The sequence below is a fragment of the Balearica regulorum genome, chromosome 12, assembly GCF_011004875.1.
Source record: "Balearica regulorum gibbericeps isolate bBalReg1 chromosome 12, bBalReg1.pri, whole genome shotgun sequence".
Classification (NCBI taxonomy): Eukaryota; Metazoa; Chordata; class Aves; order Gruiformes; family Gruidae; genus Balearica; species Balearica regulorum.
In genome coordinates, this window is record NC_046195.1 from 14,097,694 (window position 1) to 14,115,391 (window position 17,698).

Consider the following 17,698-nt stretch of genomic DNA (forward strand, 5'->3'; position numbering starts at 1 on the left):
CATCTCATGGTATCCAGCTCACCCACCACCCCCCATTAGTTGGGGTGCTTTTTAGTAAAGCACCTCATAAATACCTAAAGTCAGACGACTCTTTCTTCTGAGTAGCATTAGAGCTCTTTGACAAACTGTGTGTGAAACCCAGTTCCAGGGAATATGGAGTACAGGCAACAATTCTAGACCTATTTTTAAAGGGTGTATGTGGTACTGAGGTAGTCGGAATTTGCATACAGAGAGCTCAGGTATGTTTCTAATGTGATCTGGACCTCAATTAGCATGAATGATCTTTATGTTCATGGCTGGTATGAGGATAACACGTAGAGAGTACAAAGGGATCTCTGTTCGTCATCTGGGTGTTGCATCAGGAGCAGAGGGTAGAGGGAGAGAGGTGAAATCTGGGATTCTGATGTGAAGGTAAGATGCACGATGCTGGCATCTGGCAACCATAAGGAGAAATGAGGTAGAGCTGCGCCTCTGGCTGCTCGCCAGCCAGGGAGTATGGAAGGATAACAAGAGCTTTTAACCCATGCGGAAAGGTCAGGATGGCAGGAACAGAATTATGGCCCATGTTTGTACTTCAACTGCAGATTTCCTAGCTTTATAGAGTTTAAAAGTCTACCACAACATCCTACAATTAATTTTAAAACCACAGGCATTCAAAGTTCATCACAAATGACCGGGTCCACAAAACACCTAGACATACAGCTCCCACTGAAAATCAATGACAGTTAAGCCCCTAAATACTCTTACAGTTCTGACCAATTTTTTTTCCCGTAAAAACTATAAATTGCAGCCTACTTTGAAACAAATCTCTCTTGCTCGTAGCTTTTTTCAGTCCTATATTTCATTGTAACTTCTCATGAGTATTACAACCTGCAGTGCCCTAACCAGCAGCACCCATCTCTGAGGTTTCAAAGATAGTACTTGCATGTCTCTGGAGCTTGTACCACTCACTTCAACAACTGCTTTTCAGCCTGTTCAGATGCTACCGGCTCCATTTACAGGCTGTTGGGACAAACTCCTCTAATATGACAGTCACAAGAGAAGACAAGATTACAGATTCTGAATGAGTTCATGCCTGAAGTCAGTATTAAGGAAATTTCGTGCAGATAGCTCACAGATTTTCTCACAAGGCCTAGGATCAATCTCAGCTTCTAAAAACGCAAGTTTTTAATTACGAACGGAGAAACAATAGCTCACTTGCACATGAAAGAGAACACGCCCACTATTTTTCCATGCTCTGTAATTTAAAATAGGTCTTCCCATTAGCTTTAAAGCTTTTGAAAATATTAAAACTGAAATATAGGGCTCGATTTCCTTTTTGTTTTTTAAGCCAGACCCAGAGATTGAAAAGTTTCAGACTAATTGCTATTTTAAGATGATAAAAGGGGATAAAGTTTTTGAACTATGAATCTAATGTTGCCAGAACAGATTGATTCCATAGTAAATTTTTAAACACAAAGTAAATTTTTAAACATCGATTACATTTGAAGCATTTAAATAAGACCAGAGCATTAACTGCATGCCAATTCAGAAGTGCTACAGAGCCTATAATTTGTCACACTGCACATATAGATCTACCTGACTGTTCTTTTTTCCATAATGTCCATGTTCAGAATGCAAACAGGGGCCAAAGTACACCTGAACAGCATGCCTACCGATTCAAAAGACTTCCTATATTTAATGTGAACCAGACAGAATCAGTACATACCAAAAAAATTGACTAGGAAATGGCATTTTTTTTACTCTGTACTTTAAAAATGTAACCCTGGAGGCCAAAATTACTGTCTGGCTTGACTGTTTGGCAATTGATGACAACAGAATTATGATTAGTGGGATGTTAACTCCCAGTGTTTCCCAAGCACCTTCTGCATGAGCTGGAAGAACACCTTGTATACATTGAGTGTGAAACAGAAGGTCCCCCAGCGCATCAACGGCACAGTGCCCAACAGGCACTGCTCTTTTGAGAAACATTCTTAGACTCAGCAGGTTGCCTGAATTTCAACCAAATGAAGCCTCACAATTGCCAAGGTCCAGACAAAGGCCAACCAGACCTGGCCTGGCTGATGCTCTGCACACTAATGGAGACCCTGGGAACTCAACTGAGCGAATGGGCTGAAGAGTGAAGCACCCCAAAGGGCAGTGGAATAAACGCAGTTTCAAACCACCCCACTGTGAGTCCACCCTGGCATCGGTACGGGCTCGCAGTGCCAACAGTATGATTTGTAAACAACCTCAAGGCTCCATGCTGGCGATGGGAGAACCTGATGTCAAATCTCACCTCCCCACTGGCTCACCTAAACATTCAGAGCAGGAAGGCGAGAGACACGGGAGCTGCCGCAGAGACCCTTGCTTATCTGACAGCTGGTTAAACGAATTTAGGGATACAAGCGTCTCGCAGCAGCCTAGCAGACCACTGAACCGCACCCTTCAAGTTATTTCCAGCAATCCTAAGAGGCACTGGAGGCTAAGACCATCCTGGGGTTTCCATCTGAAGTCCGGATCCTGTAAGAAATGCTACTGCAGAGTTCAGGACCGTGTTCTTTGCTTTTCAGGAATCTCTATCCTTAGTCTAAAGTTCACGTTCCTGCTGCCCACACAAACCTGGAGAAAAACTGTTGGTTTAAAATCTTGGTAGGTTAAGTTAAACCCCCACCAAAACCCTACTGCTCTGAGGTATCTCATACTTGCAGTCACTTTACCTCATCAACTAATTTGATTTTAAAACTGAAGTTAAGCAACTTGTTAGTAATCACTTTTCAAGTATTTATTTATTTATTTTGTTGGGAGAGGAAGGGAGGGAGGAAGGGAAGGAGGAGAGAAAAATCAAGCTATTTAGCTTTCCAAGTATTTAACATAAAACCCAAAAGAGCTCCATCTGGCAAACAGCAGGATTTCTAAATAATCTAAATAGTATCTACATAAGAACCAGGCTGTCTATGGAGTAAGACAACTTCAACTTTTACAGCCACAAGAAGCCTTTATTAACATAAAAGGAAATTATAAAAAATTAAGTTAGAACAGGAACAAGAGTCTGGCAAACTGACAAAAGACCCCAGGAATCTCTGCCTTAATTTTGAAATGCTGCTTTTGACTTTGTTGAAATACAGCATCATACCCTGTGTGGTTAAAAAAAAAAAAACCACAAAATAAAAAATCTTTAGGTTCAAAGGACTCCAATACAATAAAACTCAATTCTACTAAGATTCAGATTAGTGAAAAAATCAATATATAATTCCTTGCTTTGCAACACAAGATGACCTCTAGCATTTTAACAGTTGATGGAAAATATTAATATTTAATTACACAGACTTCATGGAGTCTATGAAGGGTGAGGCCCTTCATGTTCATAGGTGTCCATCTTCATTATGAAAATGGCTCCAAATGCTACTGCTAATTATGTTAATTAAATATAGCTTTGAACTGTTCATATAAAAGTTTTGATAATTCATAATTCCCAAATAAATAAACACCTCTCAGAGTACCCAGTATTTAATTTTCCAAGTTACTCATATGAAGGATCTGGCCTCGCACTTCATACCTAGCCTGTATATTTTTTGGCCCATTTGTGAATGATCCAAACCTGGTGGTGGTTTGGTGTCCTATGTAAAATATTTTAATGATTTTGATGCCCCTGCCAAGTTGCCAGGGGGATTTTCTGTCAGATTCTTGGCAAAAAGTCAAGGAGTGAAACCAGTGGGCCCCAAAAAAACACGTTATGGTGGTCCTGTGAGGATAGGGCAGGTTGAAGCTCTGCATTTTTGCTATCCCTGGGGTACAGGAAGAGAATTTCTATCTTTATCATTGCCCATCTGGCACCTTTCACAGGCAGCAAGAACAAAGAAGTAAAATGTACTGGTCTCTACCATCTGCTTCTGCTTGTGAAGTCTAGAAAGAGCTTGATAGGGAAGAAAGAAAAAAAAAAACAACAGTAAAACCCAACCCCTTCACTTCCTACCAAACCGTTCTGGCAGGTACACATTTTTGCCTGTACTTCTTACGTATCTTAGGGCAACCCTTAGGCCCTTGGTTCCCTACAGCAATACGGCTGCTCGACGCAGAGCATCCCAACCACTCCTAGCCCCACATCTTCATTCGCAAGCGTCTAACAGCACGGAAAGAAAGGTTGCGTTGTTTGAGATTTGCTTTATTGGATCAGCCTCTGTTTTATCTAGAATAGGAAAATTCCTGTGGGTTTAATAGGAGGTATTACCCTACGGATTTTCTCTGGTTCCACCTCCTTTCCCATCAGCCACATCCCCTCTTGCTGCAAGGCTGCATACACCATGTGTTGGCTCGACCCCTTCTGTCTCTGACAGAAGTTTGGCCAAAAAGAGCAGATTTTCTGCTACTTTGATCATTTCCTGTGGTAAAAAGTAAAGGGAATTATCTGACCCATGGTCTTTTTTTTCTTAGTTTTGAAAAATAACATGGATTTACATTTGCAAATTCCTTTAAATAGTGTACTTGCTTTTCAATACCATTTTGCTGATAGTTTACTGGTTGCCTTACAGAACTTATTTTTTTTCAGAATCAGAAAACACATTGCTCCAATCTCAAATTCCAAGACTCAGCTGCTGTATTAAATCAATAATGAACTTCACTATGACGAAGCAGCAATTAAAAGGTAATACCAAATTCACAGACAATACAAAAGCGACAACTTCTTGCCTGTTAAAAATTTCTTACATTTAAAAAAGAAGCTTAATTCTCTTTTGGTGGGGACAGTGTTATTTTTGGCTACAGATGCGCATTGCATAATGTGTTTAGAAATAAGTTAACCCTTTTCTTATATCCCATATGTCATAGATCTACTCTAATAGTGCATTTAAGCACCCTGAAATATTAAGTTTTCTTTTGTCACTATCCCCAAGGTTCCAGATTAGAAAATAAGTCTCATGTGTGTCTAAGCCTGTGTTGAAATAGAGTGACACTACCTGTTGACCTAAATGGTGTAAGCATTTGGGCAACAAGGGTCGAAAGTATGATGGCAAGTGATAATCAGTGACCTCGATGTGGCCTGCAATTGCACCCGGACAACTAGTCCATTATGTATTTTTTTCTGTCCCAGAAAGTACAAAGTAAATGAACAACATCAATATACCTACTGAAATAGTGTCTTATATCAGAATTAATATTCTTTAGGAATAGATGCCAAATAGATTACCACAATATACATTAAGTCTTTATGAATATGGCACTACAGCATTTAAAATATACATATGTTCAGACGTAGTAGTGGAACCACACTCTTTCAGCTCAGAAAATGCCACAATGTGTATATGTATATAGAGAGTTTTTCCTGTTAATCATTTACTCAGAGTGCGTAACAACACTTGTACTTGTTTGCATCAAAAGCTTTTTTTTTTTTTTTAAACTTTGTGGTGCTAATTATAAGAATAGCACAGATTTTGACAGATACTCTCTTGAACTGAGGCCAGGGAGCGCATGGCTCCCTTTGTGCGAGTTCTACTCTGGAAAGAAAAAACTGAACATTTTTAAGTCTTAGAATTACTGTTATTTTAAAATGTTACAGGAAGTTACTTTGGTGAATTTAGTATATATATTTTTAATCAGCCTCTTAACTAAAATCATGGCCTGGCTACATTTCATGTTTTGTTTTATAAAACTGAATCTGCCAAAACCCACACACCTCAAAAGCAAAGGGAGATTAAGAGCCATTCGTTTTCCTTTTGTGTTAAAAAAAAGGAAAAAGAAGATTCATACTTATTTATATACGCATGCATGTGCTTCACTTTAAAATATAATCAGAAAAGGGGGAAGAATCTGCAGTATCCTTGTTACAACAAAAATTGCACTAAACCACTTAAAGCGAAGTCTTACCACAACAAAAATTGGCGCTATCATCACTAATAATATATTGCCTTTCATATGCAGAGGTAATAAGGAGGCTGCACTGTGATCCATATAACCTCAATAACGTATAAATGAATCAAAAAGAATCTAATTAGTTCAGCAGCGCCAAAAATTATTAAGTAGAAACATCAAAAGAGCCAGCAGGACGTTACTTTTTCTTTTTTTTTTTTTGTCAGACATGCTGCAGAGCTGCCCCTCAGCACCCTGGTTTGTATGTGGCAGCAGGCCTCACAAACGTAGGTCACGGTAACATAAAGGACTGGAGCTGAAGGATGCCACCCCGGTACTGTGCCCACAGAAGACACTACATCCCGAAAGCAGGGCGATCGCTACACTCCCTTTTTCCTCCTTCCCCTCAGTGCAACTGCGGAAAAGTAGGAAGGGTAGATGGGGATGGTACCTCAGCTTCCACAGAGAACGCTACAAGGGAGGGAGACACAAAGGATAGCGAAGCAGACAACCGCCAACACTACAGAGGCACAGGGACCTCCCTGTAGATAGCCTTGGCCTCCTGTGAATCCCTCCGGAGTCCTACAGCTGTCCCTGCCATCCAGATGGGAAAACGCGTGTACATGCACATGTGAGAGCGCCTCTGAGGAAATACCTGTGGAGGCATCTCAGTCAAACTTAGAACAGTGTGTGTATATTTATTTATTTATCAAAATAGATATAGACATCCATGCCTCTGCAGCACATACTGCTAGGGTTATATTGCATCAGAGATAACGTAGGGAGCAAATCATACCCCTGAGGAATGCAGCTTGGACTGATTTTTCACAAAGAAAAGTCTTAATCATATGATTCCCTGAAGTCAGAAAAGTTTCATTTAAAAATAAACAAAACCTAATACTGGGGTTCACAATTAAGGAATTGTTTTTTCTAACACCAAAGATATAGATATATAAGCTTAGCGCACATCTCCTTTGACAGGACATATTTGTCCACTACCCAATGATGTTTTACTCATGTTTTAAATTAAGTAAAAGCATCACATGCAAGAGAAACAATAAAGCTGTAACAGGAAGACCTTTTAGCACTCCGGGACTGTTCCATATCCAAACTCAAACTGTTTACTTCTTCAAAGGAATAAACAGGACAGTACTTGTACAGTAAAGGTTTAAATCATGGTAACATCTTTAAGGTACATTCCCCAGTAGCTTTCAACATTGTTCGATTTGCAGACCTATGAAAAAAAAAAATCCAGTTATGCAATGGAGCTGGGCAGGCAAAGAAAGCCTCCTTGCCAGAAGACTTGCTCTTCTATTTACCTTCTTGGAACACACAGAAGGCAACAGACCCCACAGGTCCACAAAGACCAGGCTGAAAAAAAATAATCAGTGCAATTATGGGAACTGCTGCAGTATTCCCTAAGGTCCACTCACAATTCCCAAGGAATTCAACTGGAGGTGGATGCGGCCCTCAGAAGTTAGCTAACTTTTCCCATTATTTGCAACATCAAACTACTTTGACAGAAATCTGTACTGAGGGGCTCCGACACACATCTCTGAGGAATCAAAGGGTCCACTCTGGCAAACCTGCACGTTCCTAAGCAGACACACGGAACAAGCGGGGCTATCCAGCAAGGAAAAGTTTTTCCAAGAAATCCTTAATAAATTCATATGGAAACTCACAAATTTAACACAGATGGCCCACATCTGCAAGAGTTAAAAATACACAAACTTCTCAAAGATAACACAGAATGCTGCCGATAAAGACAAAAAAAGCCAGCCTGTGCCCCGCTGCAGCAGCCGCCAGCGCTCCGCAGCTACAGCAGTCCCAACGCATACAGCACTGTCCAGCTTTCCATAAATACAACAACAGAGTATCTCTATCAGAGGCGTCCTGAGGAGGAGGGGTGGTACTGCAGGAGGGACAGTATTTATAAAAATAAAAGAACTGAATTGCAGCCTGTATGCTGCTGTCTAGAACTACAGTTACATTTGTACCACCCATTCCCTGGGGAAAATGACATACAATGCAAACAGGCCTAGTTGTTCAATTATTCAAGTATTAAGAGATTCACGGAAAGACATCTGAGAAACATAACATTTTAATAGATGAAATAAATACTCCAGTACATGCAAGATAAAAACTGACATTGGAAAAAAAAATTAAAAATCACTTTTGTTATAGTGTAATTTTTTGTTTGTTTGTTTGAACACTCACAGTAGCTTTTCCCCCAGTTTGGAAATCAACACATGGAAACATAATCACAACCTCCAGTCCTTCCACTCCTACACACCAAATGCACTTCTAACCTAACACTTGATGCAAAATAAAAAAGTCATACAAAACAAAAACAAACAAAATAGTAGCTACATCCATCATCTATGTGTTGTTGGGTTTTTCTTTTTTTTTTTTAAATGAGTGAGAACTGAGGTAACCTTTTTCCTGCACAACCGAACAGTAAAATTTAGAAGGGAAATTTCGGAAGACAAGACAAGACAAACTTTAAAAACCGCACCCAGCGCGATTAAAGCTTTTTTTTTTTTCTCTTTTTTTTTTTCCCTAAGATACCCCCACCTCCCCAAATATAAAAAACTTTTAAACAGTTGTTATTACCATCTTTGTGAAAGACCTTGTTGAGTAAAGGAAAATTTATCTGCAGATACTTGCTTGACTTTAAAGTAAAATAAAAAGAAGCCAAAACTGGCTACCTTTATTAGTACGTATAGTTTGAATATGCTCTGCTTCTTCAACACATGAAATCAAAGGATTGGGCTCATCCAAGCAAATTCTTTGGTATACAAAAAAGGGGCGAGGAGGTGGGATATTATTTTCCTTTAGCAATGACTGGGATCTAAACAGAAGATGTGGGGGTTAATTCACAGAATTGGAGTTCACTGGCGGTAAAGTCCTGGGTGAAGATCTTTCTCTTAGTGCCTGAGATAACAGGTTGCAACCATCCGAGACGGCGCAAGCTGAGTTCCTCAACCTTTCCCTGTAATCGCTCATTTTGGTGCTACTTTCGGGGTGTTGGGCTATATCCCTGAGGCATTGGGTCAGGAGCACACAAGCAGATACCACACTCATGGCTCCTCCTAGGATGGCAGTTTGCACAGCTTTGCCCTCTGGATTAATGGTGGCAGCTTTACCCAAAAACTGGGGCTCAGTGGCAAAGCCCACCAGAGCATAGACAGACTGCACCAAAGGTCCACTGAACAAGACGCATCGGTTCCTGGTCAGCTCGCTGGGTGAAGTCTTGACCTCCTTGACACACGCCAAGAGGGCAGAGGCGCTGGTGCTCATACATTTGACACTGAGTTTGAACTGCTCCTTAGCAAATTTATCCTTGGATTTCTCACTGGCCAGCACGCAGGCGTCAGTCAGGAATTTCAAGTTCTTGGACATGTTCTGAGAAACCTCCAGCAGGAGCTGAGGGCTCATATCTGCCAAAGGGGTGGTCTTCAAGACCCCGCAGCCGTGCTCCACCTCATGCCTACATCGGGTCACCTTGTAGCGATCCACCAAGCCGGGCATAGCAGGCTGGGCCCCCGGCGTCTCCACTGCAGCCAGGTAGGCAGCGTGGGCAGAGCATTCGGTCAGGGAGACCACCAGCTCCCCCATCTCCATCAGGCTTTCCCCCACCTCCCCGAAGCGTCCCATGTTGAGCTGGCTCTGGACGTCATGGGTCAAGATGGAGAGTCCTTTGGTCCTGGCAATGATCGTGTCCCTGCACTTCTCGAAGGACTCACCGAAGACAGACAGGCTCTCAGTGTTCACCGGCCTGGTCTCGCTCGACAGCAGCAGCAGATCAGCCACCAGTTGCATCTTGATCTTGCAGTGGTCGCAGATAGAGATGAGCTTCTTCCTCTGCAGGGAACTGCTGCTGGGGATGCCGCCGCCAGACACCTCGCTGCTGGACTTGCCAGAGCCACCGCTAGCCATAGCGCCGGGGGGGCACTCGCATGCCGCTCGCTACCCCGCTGCCACCGCCTCTGCCACCGCCGCCCGAGCAGTCCCGACTGAGCCCGGCAGGATCGCTCTGCCTTTTCCGCAACATCATTCCATTAATCGCCGGGAAGCAAGAAAAGGCTCTGGGCGCCGGGGCTGCCGCTGCTGCGGGGAGCGAGCTCCGCCGGGGCGCCCGCCCCGCTCCGGCGCCAGCCTTCGCTCCTACGGCGCTCCCGCGGCGGGTCGGCGCTCGCCGGGAGCCCCCGGGCCCCGTTCCGGCATCGTTTAGCTAAAAATATTTTTTTTTTTTTCTTTTTCCGCACGTTGACTTCCCTCCCTTCCACCACCTCCTCCGGCTTCCCGGCTGCGGGATCCTGCGCAAAGTTCCCTTTACGAGACGGAATACCTCAGAGACGCCCAGCAGTCGCACGGAGTTCGAGCAAGGGCGCAGCCCTCCAAGTTGCTACCGTGCCCCCGGCTCCTCCGGTCGGCGAGCGCCAGCCGGGCGCAGCTCGCAAGGGCCGGAGGGGCGGCGGCTGCGCACCATGTGCCGCCCCCGGCGCGCCCGCCGCGGCCCCGCGCCGCCGGCTCGCAGGAAGCGCCGCGGAGGGTGTGGCCCGCCCGCCGCCCCGCGCCGCCACAGCCCCGCCGCGTACCCCGCCGCCGGGCCGGGGAGGGGAGAGGGCACCGCGGGGAAGGCACCGCGGGGAGCCGGGACGGGAGTGGGGGTGGGGACCGCGGGAGGGGAAGGAAAAAAAAAAATAAAGAGAGGGGGGGAAAAAAAAATCCACCGGATCCGGGTGCTGGGGGCGGGCGGGCGGGATCCGTTCCCCTTCCTTCTGCCGCTGCCTCACTCCTTCCTGCCTCGACCATTCACGCGGCCGTTGCGAGCTCTCTCCCCGCCGCCGCGGTCCATGCCCCGTCGCCCAGGGCCCCGCAGACTCGGCGCCGCCGGCCCCTCCTCGCCCGGCTCCCGCTGTGGCCGCCGCCGCGCCAACTTAGGCTCTTCCCGCAAACAAGGGTGGTGGCTCCGGGCTACAGCCGCGGATGCTGCGACCCGCCCGGCCTTGTGCTCCTCCTGCCATGTTTTCTGGCTGAGTCGCCAACTCCCAGGGAAAAAAAAAAAAAAAAAAAAAAAAGAAAAGCAAAAAAAAAAAAAAAGAAGCGGGGAGGATCTTCTTTTAAATTCCCTTTCTCAGGCTTTCAGACAAACTATTGGGAAGAGGCGGCTGCGGCGGATCTGCCAGCCAGACGCTGCATGGCTCTGAGGGAGGCTCCCCCCTCCCCGTTGCCTTTGCTGTAACCTCACTTAAGCCTATCGAAATCTTTTGTGCGGTGTCACCGCCCTTCGTTTAAATCCTGCCCTCCCCCCGCCGCCCCGCTCCACGCCCGCCGCCTCACGCTCCTCCCGGGCGGAGGGGGCAGCAGCGCCGTGCCGCGGCCGGCACCGACCGACCGACCGACCGACCGGCGGCCGCGGGCCCGCGCCAGACACCGGCCAACGGCACCAACGGGCGCCGCGCCCCCTCACGGGCGCTGCCCCGCCGGCGTGAGGCGAACCCCGTCCCCGCCGGGCGGGGGATTAAAGAGGGCTGACTGAATAAATAAATGCACGGCGTGGGGGTGAGCGTGGGGAGGGAGAGGCCAAGGCTGGTGGGAGGAAAGTGAAGCGGAGCCGGAGAGGGACAGCCGGATGAGCTCGGCCCGGGTGGGCTGGTGCGGCCGCCGATTGGGCAGGAGCGCGCCGTGCGGTCGGATCTCGGAGACGGAGAGATGCCGAGGGGGGAGCCGAGAAGCCGCCCCAGCCCGCCGGGGCACAGGCGTCCCGGGTGCCGCTTCCCGCGCCCGCCAGGCCCGCTGCCCCGGGCAGCCCGCCAGGTAAGTTGGACGTTCCGGTGAGAACTCCCGGCCCTGTCAGCGCTCGGCGGGGTTCGGGAAGGAGACGCAGGGCTGGCAGCGCCGGGGCCGCGGCACTGAGCGTCCTTTGCGGACTGTCAGGCTTCAGGTAGCAGAATCCATTCCCTGTTTCAGCCCGTACGGTAGTGGATCAAAGACAGTTCCGCAGTGCCAAAGACAGCGGCCTTCCTTACGGCCGGTGGGTCGGCTGGCTTCGCTGTCATTGCGTTAAAAAGCCGTGATTGGTGCTGTAAATATGGTATGGGGCATTGCTACATCTTTATTTACACAGAAATATTTCCCTCAGCACTGGTCTTGACCCATTTTTTTACACCAATGAGAATGAATGTCTCTCTCATGTTTCTGGCACTGTTTTTGGAGACTGGTTGCCATTTGTTAGAATTTAGCAGGGAAAATGTAAACCTACTGACGCTAACTTTGTGTACAGAAAGCCTCTGCAGCAAAGACTTTCTCCTCTGGCCTGTTTCCATTCTGCAGCACACCAAGAACTTTACTAGACAGCTCTTGTCAAAAGCAAGATGTTACACTCAGTAAATCTGAGGCATTCAAGTATATGCCATTAAACAATAACAAAATTAAAATTACTAATTGGGCTGGAACAAGTTACAAGAAGATGGGGATAATGCTGCCTGGGTGCTTTCAAAGGGAATATATAGTTTGGTAAATGATGGTGATGAGAATATTTATGTCCCATACATCAGATTCTTTCCTATCACGCAGTATCTCTATCAACATAATCCTGAATAATCAGAGGCCATGTGGAAACCACATCTTACATTTGTTACATATTTTGCTGCAGCTCAAACTGTAGCTAAATAATGTCTTTTCCTCCTTTCAATCCGACTTTCCTTTTTAAGTTAGCCTCTTAATTCTGGGCATTTACAATGCATTTAGCAGGCTACAGAAATCCAGAAATACACTTGTCCCAATTCAGAGTTACGTTAACATCCCACTAGGTTCATACTACTGCAGGGGTATAAAGTGACCTTGAAATAAACAAAAATTGGACCAGGCTCCTCACTTGCAGGCCAGATCCAACAATGTCCTGGCACAAACAGAGCCCATCTGACGGATCGCAAACGTTTAAAAGAGCTTCAGACAAATTTATTTGTACATTTTTTCACCCATTAGCTAGAGGACCCCTTGGCCTTCTCTACAGACTCGTAGAGTGGGACGTGAGCAGGATGAATACAGATGTGAAAGCGGAGGGTTAACAGGATGTACGCTTTTGGGGGGCGGGGGAAACCCTTGCCATAGAGCCAGGCCTGAGGAAAGGGGCAGATACTGGTCTTTGGGTGTGTCGAAAATATGGCAGTTCTCCACCCATCCCTCCTCACACAACAGCGTGAGGGAAATTCTGTTTACTTGAGTCAGATTATAGCAGTTTAAAGGAAGGTCATGATTTGGGCCTAAACAATTTTGGCTTCCTGCCAACAACTCGGTTTCTAAACTATAAATAGGGATGATTTCAGAGTACTCTGAAAAAAATAAAAAATCAATGGGCAGGAGAAGCCAGCTGAATTGTATTTCAAAATATTTCCAGATAGGTCCTTAAATGAGGCAGTGAGACACTATGTAGCACGAGGAATGCCTCTCATAAATATTAACCTAGTTTATTTTTAATGAGGATTGACTACATTTAATTAGGGTTTGAAAGATTTCATTTTAGAAAACGTAGGTCTCACCCCTGGCTAGAAGAGGTGTTAAATGACCTAATAATCTTTTCCATTTTTAGATGCGGCTGCCCGCCGTGATGCTCCGTGTGATTTGTGCCATTCCCCAAGGACAGCCTTCCTCCCAGCTGCCCACACCAGAAACACAGCTAGGCTGTAACCCATGGCAGTTCCCAGCAGCTGACAGGGCCACCAAAGCTCTTAGGAACTGCTGTAAAATAAGCAAATATTCTTTGAGGTCCTTCAATGTGTGCGCAGGACTGGTCCACTGCTTATCTGCCTCAGTATTAGCAAGGAGCAAAACCGGTAATTGTTGCCATGTAGTAGGTGTTGCTTGTGGACGGTCTGTCTCCGAGGCAGTCTCGCCAAATGACATTTTCCTCTGGTAGCAGCCCTGGGTGTTCAGCTCTTCCACATATGAAATGTGTGATAAAGAATGACCTGACCATTGCTTTTGGTTTGCTGTTTGGAAAAAAAAATAACCTAGAAAATACCACCTTAATTGGTCGTTTTCACCATGGAAGAGGCATTTCTTGAAGCAGCAGCCTGTTAGATCCTTCCTACACACTGTGTTGTTGCTTCATAAGTACACCTGGCCTGGCTAGGTTCAGGATCACTCATAGTCTGGGTTTACCACAGTTATTATTTGACCATCGACACATAGTCTTACTGTAAAAGGGAGCCTTGAAGACAGATTCTCTTGACTGCACTAATTTGAGTAGAATTGAGGATCAGCTAGTTACATGCTTTTATGGGCCAGTAGGTGTACCTGTGTGGTTTAGGAGGTAACTTGGTGATGTTTGGGGTGGGTATTTCCTTCATTAGTCTTTTGCACATCTCTTTCAAGAAGAATGTGTGCATACCCATTTATTTCATGGCTGCTGAGTCCAAAGGTGACCCGCAGGACTTGGGCAGCTCTGTGAATTGGTGTACAGACTTAGAAGACATGAAAATCAGGTGGCCATGCTTGGCTTTTTAAAAAGGGCTGAATGAAATAACTCTCTGCGGCTCAAAACAGCAGGCATTGTCAGATTGAAGGGATTAAAAGACTTTTTAACATGGCTTAGTAGTGTACAGAAGATTGGCTTACTTGTATGAGCTCTTCTTTCGTCACATTGATCTTTATTTTGCATTGTGCTGAGTACAACAGAAACTGAAGTTCCCAAATCATCTGACAGGACTTGGTCCTTTTATTGCTTAGTAAAATCTTTTTTTTTGTGACGGAGGAATTGATTTTTGCCAGTGTAGCCAGTGTTGAGTAATAGCTGAAGAACAGCAAGTTGTAATAATTTTATGAACACTGTATGTGGCCAGGCTGGCGAGAGGAAGTTACTATACAATGGGTTATACTACTTTGTATTACTTTCCTGTATAAATGTATATATAGATGTATCGATCTAACTTAACAGGGAGCTAGCTGATGAAGGAATAAAAGGCAATTCAGCAGTTCCCCTGTGTCAGCTATATGTGACTAAACCTACGAGGTGGTAATTACAAGATGATAGCTCCAATTCTGAGGGATGCAGCTGGTTTGTCAGGCTGAGAACTAAGGAGGATAAAGTTGGCAGAGACTGATGGAAGAGATAATTTAACATGGAGGCAGACTTTGCAGAAGAGGCTGGAAGAAGCTGGGCCTTCCTCTCTCCAGCAACGGACTGGTAAGTCATAGATAAGGGAAAGTAAGTGTGTTGACTGGTTTATTGGGTGTAAGGTCTATTTGGTCTTAAATGGTTTGATGCTAAGTGGTTTGTGGTCAGTACTTGCAGTCATTTACTTTGTGAGAGACTAAAACTGCGCAGTCTGGGTCCGTCTCAGGTCTGCAGAGGTAATCATGGTTGATACACCAGGGATGCAACCTGAGAACTGGTCTGCGTGTAGCAAAAAAAGACAGGTAGAGATCTGGAGGAACAGTTAACTGGCCATTTGTGACAGCAAAATGCAAACACAGTCACAAGTTTTGTTTTTTCTTCTTTGAAAATTATTTTGTGTATAAATAGGTAGCTTTGAGAATAATAGGTGGGCTTTCGCAGACAAGCTTAACCTTGGTGTTTTGATGTGTTTTGGTTTTTTTTTTTTTAAATTACGGCATAGTTAAAACCACAATATCAAAGGTAAGAAAAAATTTATTACGTAGATATCAGTATCATCAATATCTCAGTTATGTCTAAAATACTGCTCAACTGAAAGATAATACAGCAAAAGTGGTTTTTATTTTGTTGTCTTTTAATTCACCATTTATTGTACTGTTGTTTTCACCACTTACCATATATAATCGATTGGTTGTCCCCTGCTGTTACCATGGATATTTAATACATTGACATGGAAAAGAGACATTTTTATGAAAAGGAAAATGCAGCTACAAAACTCCTCTTGCACGGAATGGAAGGCTGTGCCGTATTTTATGTTGATACAGCCAATAATGCTTTCTGCTTCATGTTCTTATCTATCATCTCCGCATATGGATATCCATCCTACACTTCATGTTTTATGAGGCTCCCTCCTACACCTAATGATGTTTTATGAGGGTAGCACCTAGGAGAGACGTAGGTGCAACACAGCTCTTGTGTCCATTGTCCCTCCCTGGAGCAGGCAAGAAGGGCCAGATGGAGGTTTGTAGGTCAGTTGGCTTGAAACTCAGAAGCACTTAATGGAAGAGTGGTAAATGCTATTGATGAGAATGGTCCAGCGTAAACAGGAATCCAAAACCCTCCCTTCAGACTTTTCAGTCTGTGTTTTTGTTGGGTTTGGGTCTTTTTTTTTTTTTTTTGAGATGAAAGGAGAACACAGTATTTTGAACAAAATGTAGAAGGGCCCACCCTTCCTGAATTGCACTTTTGGTCCTATGTTCTGTCCTGCAGCTGTAATGCTCTACAGAAGGGTTTGGGTTGTTTCCCCCCCCCCCCCCCCTTTTTTAATATATATCGTGAGAGAATTTTAACAGATGTTTTCATAGGAGTCTCTGATCCTACACTTTTCTCATTCTGCCTGTGTGTTCCATGAGGAGAGCTGCTGATCATTACTGGTCTAAGTCTAGCGCCTTTAATTCATCAGAAGTTCATGTAATGTATTACTTACATTAGATGTAGGTGCCAAAACTGACCTGTAAACCTGAAATTAAATTGGGACTACAAAATTAATTTCACTTAGATTGTGGAAATTAGACTATAAATGGAATTCCTGCGGGAACTGTGTAAACCTTCTTTGACATTGATTGAACGTAATTCTTTTCTTAATAGGGTAACTTTAAATTGTGTAACCGGTACATAGTTTTAACCAGCAGAGATTTGTAGCAAATCGTGCAGTAAGATGAGTATGAACAGGAACATTATGTGGTGGTTCTGAATTTATTGCAGCTGACTAGACAGTCAGGCGTCGTGCCCCCTCCCCAAACCTGATCAGATAGGTAATGATACGAAGCTAAATGTCATTTGTCAAACATCTCCATACAGTCAGTAAGTTTTAATTTATAAAATGCACATGCACAGGATAACATAAATTTAGGGTAAAGATTTATTTTGTGGTCAAAACTGAATTCAGAATCTGAATTTCCAGGTTAGTACCTGAATCAATATTTCATGTACAAATCACAGTAATTAACCCCAAATTTGGGAGAATTTTGAATTAAAGACTTAGTTTTTCAAATTGGACCTCAAAATTCAAGGTCTGACTAGCTCTGGAACAAACATCTGCATTCTCTTAATAGATGGCAAGTGAGTGTGCTCGTTTTATGCATGAAATTAATTTGAGGACTGAAGTTATTCTGAATCATTCAAATGTTTATGCTCTAGATGACAGCATATTTTGCTTGCTTTGCTGCTAGTAACAGTATTGAAAAGAATATTTTCTTTTCTTTCTTGAGATTTAGAAATATTCCTCTTGTTTTTAAAGAGAACATGTTCAGGTCTGATTCTTCAAGTTTTTCTCTGAATGTGACTGCATTCAGAGGTCTGAATTAACATATGTACTACCTTTGCATGAGAGTTCATGTATTAGATTGTCTCTGCAGGGGAGCATTTAGAGTACTTAAGATAATTTGACCTGCAAAGACATTAATTTTCAATGTTTTACTGAAAGTAACTCAGAATATCCTGACATTCTGTAAAATGTATAACTGCTTCTAGACAGAGTAAAAATACTCTGAATGCTGGCTCATCTCAAAACTTGCTTCAAGATTTCTGGGATCTGTTGCTCAGCAAGTCTTCTGTATTATTTAATGCAATATTGTCCTGGTCCTCTACTAAGCTGGTAGGTGCAAAAGCAGTTCTAATGCCTATCAGGCTGTATAAAGAGCAGAGCTGTACCCAGATCTCAATCATTTTAGATATTCACAGTAATCACTA

At 44.2% G+C, this 17,698-nt stretch overlaps 1 protein-coding gene across 1 annotated transcript; it reads right to left on the reverse strand.

The window, feature by feature from the left end:
- Nucleotides 1-7,906: 7,906 nt before the first annotated feature.
- TLNRD1 (talin rod domain containing 1) lies at nucleotides 7,907-11,103 on the reverse strand. The gene has a single exon (XM_010298311.2). It carries the CDS (start codon nucleotides 9,760-9,762, stop codon nucleotides 8,695-8,697), a length of 1,068 nt encoding a protein of 355 aa, XP_010296613.2. The 5' UTR covers nucleotides 9,763-11,103; the 3' UTR covers nucleotides 7,907-8,694.
- Nucleotides 11,104-17,698: the final 6,595 nt, after the last annotated feature.

Bases quoted from the DNA above. Each gene is read 5' to 3' on its own strand.
- TLNRD1 (XM_010298311.2), bottom strand. From the start codon at position 9,762: ATGGCTAGCGGTGGCTCTGGCAAGTCCAGCAGCGAGGTGTCTGGCGGC.